This window comes from Anser brachyrhynchus (genome assembly GCF_964034855.1).
Source record: "Anser brachyrhynchus genome assembly, chromosome: 27".
Lineage (NCBI taxonomy): Eukaryota > Metazoa > Chordata > Aves > Anseriformes > Anatidae > Anser > Anser brachyrhynchus.
The window spans coordinates 6,420,870-6,426,868 of record NC_137720.1 but is presented as its reverse complement, the minus strand read 5'-3'; the positions used below and the strand labels follow the sequence as shown (position 1 = coordinate 6,426,868).

Below are 5,999 nucleotides of genomic sequence, written 5' to 3'. Positions count from 1 at the left end.
ACGACGGGAAGCGGGGGCACGCGCTGCGCTTCCGCTCCGGGTGGGGGGAGCGGGGCACGACGGGAGTTGTAGTCCCGAGGTGATGGGGGGGGCCGCGGGGCCCTCAGCCGCCCCCCCCCCCCCGGCCCCACGCCCGGTCAGGCGCTGGGGGCCCAGCCCCGAGGGGCACGGGGGGCACCGGGAGCCGCGGCCCCAAGCAGGGCAGGGGCAGGCAGAGGACGGAGGCCGAGGACGAGGCGCGGCGGGGCTGGGACCCCCCCGTCCCGAGGAGCCCCCCCCGGGACCCCAGAGGCCGGGACCGGGCTGGAGCTCCAGGCACCCCCCGGGGACCCTCCCGCGGGGCTGCCCCCCGCTGCCACCCGCCCCCGCGGGGCCCCGGCCTCTCCCGCGCCCGCCCGGGGGGAGCCCGGCGGCCTCGCGCACCCACGGGTGGGGGCGGCCGGGGCCGGGGCACGAGGAGGGCCCGGCCGCCGGGAACGGCCCCGGGAGGTCCCAGGCGCGTTGGCGCTGCCCCGCGAGCGAGCCCCCAGAGCACGCAGACCAGCTCTCCGCGTGCAGCCGTGTTTGAGCCGAACGCAACCGCGGGGACGCTACAGCTCCGGGTTGAGAGGGGCGGCGGCTGGCACGTGGACCCCGTCGCCGCGCCGCTCCGGCCCCTCGGCCCCGTCCTCGCCGACCTGTCCCGGGATGCGGAAGTCGACGGGGGGCTGGTCCCGCTTGGGGCTGGGGGTGTCGAGGCGGGGCCGGGGCTCGGCGGGGCAGCCGGTGCCCTGGAGGAACTGCAGGAAGTTCTCCTCGATGGAGCCCTCGCGGCTGGGCAGCCGCAGGTCCTCCTCGGGCGGCTGCTTGAAGAAGCAGGTGAGGAGTCGGCCCAGCTCGCCGCGGATCTGCCGGTTGAGGCACCCGTAGAAGAAGGGGTTGGAGGTAAAGCAGAAGTAGCCCAGCCAGGTGACCACGGTCTCGGCCGCCGGCCCCGCCAAGGGCTGGGCGCTCAGGGCCGTGTAGAGGTGGAAGGAGAAGTAGGGCAGCCAGCAGAAGAGGAACTGGCCCCCCACGGCCAGCAGGATGGCAGCCGCCTTGCCCCCCCCGAACGTCCTCTGCGGGGTGGTGCGGGGGGCCCCCGAGGTGGTCACCATGGTGGAGCGGCTGCTGAGCGACTCGGAGCGCCGCCGCGGCGTCTCCATCCAGGTGGGCAGGGGGCCGTGGTGCATGGCCGCCACCCGCGCCACCTTGAACATGCTGCAGTAGACCACCACGATGATGAGGAGGGGCAGGAGGAAGTAGAAGGCGGCGAAGAAGACCACGAAGAACTTGCAGTAGGGGCCGCGGCTCCATTGCAAGGAGCAGCCGCGGCCGGCGGGCGCCGGCGGGCGGTCGGGGGACAGCCAGCCCAGCACGGGGACGAGGGAGGTGGCCACGGCCTTGAGCCAGACGCCGACCAGCACGCAGGCCACCAGCCCCACCGTCATCCGCACCTCGTAGCGCATGGGGTGCACCACGTAGTAGTAGCGCTCCACATTGATGGTGGAGATGGAGAGGATGCACATGCTGATGAAGCAGACGCTGAGGAACAGGTAGACGCGGCACATGGCCTCGCCGAAAACCGGGCTGTCGAAGATGGACGAGCCGGAGAGCATCTCCAGCGGCATGAGGGTGAGGGCGGCCAGGAAGTCCACCAGGCAGAGGTGGAAGACGAAGACGAACTTGCGCAGCGCCGGCGTCTTCACGATGACGGTCATGACGGCGGCGTTGCCCACGATGGCCGTCAGGTCGATGAGCAGCATGAAGAAGAGCCCCACCGACTTGGAGGCCACGTCCTTGGGCTTGCCGTCGGCCGTGCCGTTGGGGGGCATGGGGCCCGGGGAGGGCTGCAGCGCCCGCGCCGCCCTAGAGCCGTTCCAGGCCCACGGGGCGGGCAGGGAGGGCTCCATGCTGTGCCGCCGCGCCGGTGCTCACCGGCCCATCGCCCATCCTCGGGGCCTCCGGCGCGGGGCCGCGGGGCATTGCTGGGTGCTCACATCGCCGCCGCCCTACGCCCGACACCAGCTCCAGGCCATCTCCCGGCCCCGCTGTGCCGGGGCAGGATGGGTCCTGCCGAGCCCGCGGCACTCAGTGCACCCCAGGGTGCCCCCCGGCCCCGCTCATCTCCCCGCTCCTCTCCGCCGGGCAGAGCCGCGTGCCTGTGGGGAAGGGGAAGCCGTCAGCGGGGTGGCACGGCGGGGACGGCGGGGACCGCGGGGCAAACCGGGGCCCGCGAGCCCCCAGGCGGGTGTCCCAGCTCGGCTGTGACTCCCAAGCGCAACCCCCGCACCCTGGGCACTGCTGGGTTCCCCCACATCACGACCCCTGCGCCAAACCCCTTTTCCAGAAGAACCCTTCCTCCCCTGAAAAATGAGCGATTCTGGGGCTGAACCCCCCCAGCTGCCCTGCTTCGTCCCCCGACACCCACCTGCGTCCTTCGCCCAGAGCCCCGGCACCGCTGGGACCGCCCTGGGGACACCAGGTCCTGGGCGCCCGGGTCCCCCCGTCACCTGGGGGGGCCGCGTGTGACCCCACACCCCCAGCCCGTCCCAGAGGGGTTGCCCCCCCCCCCCGCCCCCCCAAACACAGCCCAGAGAGGGTGGGCACCGGGGCGGGGGCCCTCCGGAGACCCCCCCCTCCCCTCCCCACCCATGGGTGCTCCCCCGGGGCAGGCTGCGGGAGGTTCCCCGAGCCCGGCCGGTGCCCCTCGGCGACGGAAGGGGGGTGCAGGGGGTGCCCCCCCCCGCCTGACCGCCCCCCCCCCCCCCCTCCGCCGCCCCCAGCCCTGCCTCCCCGACCCCCCCCCCCCCCCGGCATCGCTCCGCCGCCGCCCCGGCACCTACCCCGGGGGGGGCTCCACGGGCCCCCGGCCGGAGCCGGGCGGGGATGCTCGGGGCCGGGGCCGGTGCTGGAGCCGCTGCGGCGAGGGATGCTCCCGCACCGACCGGGCTGCTGGGTCCTAAGCGCCTCCCGCCCGCGCCGCCGCTCCCCGGGACCACCGGGCCCCGGGCCGGGACACCGGGGGGAGACCGGGCCCCGCCGAGCCCCACCCCCCCCCCAGCTGCGGGGTCCCGGGGGGGGGGTCGCGGCTCTGCCCAACGCCCCCGGGGGATGGGGGTTGGGGGGGGGGGGGGAAGTGGCCCCGCTTGCGGCCCCGAGCATCGGCCGTGCCTCAGTTTCCCCAGCCCCCCCCCGAGGCTGGGGGGTCCTCGTGGGGGCGGGGGGGGCGCTGTTGGCCCGGAGGGTCCGTTCTGAGGGCGGGGGGGTCGCTGTGAGGCGGGGGGGTCCCTGTGGTGCCGGGGTGGTCCCGGTGGGGGTGTGGGGGTGAGGCTGGGTGCTGGGGAGGGCTCTGGAGGCACTGGGGGAACTGGGAGACGGCGGCCCCTGGGGGCACGGGGGGAGGCAAAGGGGGGGGCACGGGGCAAGGGGGTGCAGGGGGCACCTGGGGGGGGGGGAGCCGGGGCCGTGGGGCAGCCCCACAGTGGGGGGCACAGAGCGGGGATGGGGACGGGTGCAGGGGCACAGGGCCAGTGGGGTGGGGGACCTGGGGGGGGTGCAGGGCACCTGGCTCTGCTCCCCCCATCCCAGCGCCCCGTCCCCTCCTCCCAGTTCAGCGATGGAGCCACTGGGACGGGGGGGGGAAGGGGTGGGCGCCCCCGCCACGCGCCGTGCCTCAGTTTCCCCAGGCGCCCGGCCAGCATTTTGCAACGTGGGGGGGTCCCCAACCGCTCCCCGGGGTCCAGCCCCCCCCGAAGGCCTGCGCAGGCTGCGAGCTTCCCCCGGCGGTGCCCTGGGCCCTGTCCCCCGGGTGCGGGGGCGGCCGTGCCGGGGGCAGGCGGCGAGCGGGCACCGAGTCCCTGCCGCAGGCCCGGCGGTGACGTGCGCACCGCTAGGCCGCGGGCACCCGAAAACACACCCGGCCGCACCGGATTAGGAGCGTGGGACCTCGGATGGACCGGCACCGCCGGCACCGGCACCCGGCTGCCCACCTACCCCGGCGGCACCCCAGCGGCGCTTCGGTGCAGGCGGGGGTTCGGCCGTACTGCTCCCCCCCCCCCCCAGCACCCAGCATTTTGGGTGCAGAGCCAGGCCCAGCACCCCAAGAACCGTCCCGGAGCTGGGAAGCCACCGGGAGCGCCGCTCCCACCCCTCAGCACCCAGCGGGGTGCCCGCAGCGGGGGCCGCGCACCCCTCGCACACGGGTGCGTCCGGGGGGGTGGGGGGAGACCCCAGGCTCCCCCCCCCCCGGACCATGCTACGGCAGGGAAACTGAGGCACGGGGCACGGGGGGCAGGAGGCGAGGCTGCCGTGGGCAGGGGGGGGCATCCCCAGCGGTTCGGGGGGGCAGGGGGGCTGCCCCCCAGAAGGTGCTGGCCGCTGGCCCCCACCCCGCCGCCCAGCCCGACCTGCGCCTTGGTTCCGAGGGGCTGATGGGGCACGGGGGGGGCACCCAGCGCCCAGCACCCAGCGCCTGGACACCCCCGCACCCAATCGCCCCCCCCGAGGCCCCCGATGACCCTGGCAGTGGCAGCCCCGCTGCAGGCGCAGGGTGAGCGCGCGTGCGCATGTGTGTGCGGCGTGCGTGTGCGTGTGTGCAGCGTGCGCATGTGTGTGCGGCGTGCGCGTGCGTGTGCTCACACGCGTGTGAACCTGGCGTGGCGGCACATGTGCGCGTGCGATCGGGGGCGCGCCCGCTCGTGTCTCTGGGCCGTGCGTGCGTGCGCGTGGCTGCAGCGTGCGCGTGCTCGGGTGTGCGCGTGCCCGCGCCTCCCCCACGTGCCAGCACGCGCGTGCTCCCGGGTGGCACCGCACGGCCGGGTCCCCAGGGACGGGGACGCCCGGAGCCCTCTGGGACCGGGGGGGGGGGGTCAGGAAGGGGGGTGTGGGTGCCGCTGCCTGGGGGGGGCTCAGTGCGGGGCGGGGGCCGGGCTGGCAGCGGGCGCGGGGCAGGGATTAGCACCCGGATTACGGCAGAGAAATTGAGGACGATCGAAGGGCAAAAATCCTGGTCTGGCGGCAGGGGACAGTGGCAGCGGGGGGGCGGGGGGGGGCAGCCCTGGTGTCACCCGGCTCGGGGCGTGCGCACGGGTGCAGAAGCCCCAGCTGGGGCAGGGAGCGGGCAGTGGGAGCACGGGGGGGGGACAGGGCGAGGGGCACCCTGGGGACACCCCGCTGGGCCTTGCCGGAGCTCCCCTTTGATTACCCCCCCCGCCCCCCCCCGCAACTAAAAAGCTGCATCGTCACGGCGCTGTTTGTTCCAGCTCCTTTCCCTCTAATTTTGGACCCAAAAAACCGGCACAAATGTTTGCGTCTAAAAATACGCCCGGGAGGCAGAGAAACAACTGTGCACATCGGGGGGGGGAAGGGGGTCACCCCCTGCCTGCCCGGGGGCGGCGGCACCCAAGGGTGCGCCTCGGTGGGGTCCCGGGGCAGGGGGTCCCCCCCTTGTCCTGGGGGTGGCGGGCGGGCCGGTGCGGGCCAGCGCTGCCAGGATGGGGATGGTACTGGGGAAACTGGGCTGGGACTGGGGGGTCTGGGCCAGCCCTGCGGGGTGCGAGCCGGTACGGGGGGATTGGTGCTGGTACCGGGGGACCTGGGCCGGGCCCGCGGGGGCTGCGCTGGGGCTGAGGGACCGGGGCGGGGGCTGCAGGTGGGCCCAGCACAGCAGGACGGGGTGGGGAGGGGGGGATAGGGATGGGATGGGGTGGGATTGGGTGGGATGGGGATGGGGATGGGGATGGGGATGGGATGGGGATGGGGATGGGATGGGGATGGGGATGGGGATGGGGATGGGGATGGGGATGGGATGGGGATGGGGATGGGGATGGGGATGGGGATGGGATGGTGGGGATGGGGATGGGATGGGGATGGGATGGGGATGGGATGGGGATGGGATGGGGATGGGATGGGGATGGGATGGGGATGGGGATGGGGATGGGGATGGGGATGGGATGGGATGGGGATGGGGATGGGGATGG

At 75.1% G+C, this 5,999-nt stretch overlaps 1 protein-coding gene across 1 annotated transcript; it reads right to left on the bottom strand.

Moving 5' to 3' along the window:
• Positions 1-550: 550 nt before the first annotated feature.
• On the bottom strand, positions 551-3,087 carry GPR61 (G protein-coupled receptor 61). The gene is made up of 2 exons (XM_080569272.1): positions 2,865-3,087; positions 551-2,180 (listed from the first exon to the last, which is right to left on the bottom strand). The coding sequence occupies exon 2, from the start codon at positions 1,929-1,931 to the stop codon at positions 591-593; it is 1,341 nt and encodes a 446-aa protein (XP_080425398.1). The 5' UTR covers positions 1,932-2,180; positions 2,865-3,087; the 3' UTR covers positions 551-590.
• Between the last annotated feature and the right edge of the window lie 2,912 nt (positions 3,088-5,999).

Excerpts from the sequence above, each read along its gene's own strand:
- GPR61 (XM_080569272.1), bottom strand. The coding sequence starts at position 1,931 with ATGGAGCCCTCCCTGCCCGCCCCGTGGGCCTGGAACGGCTCTAGGGCG.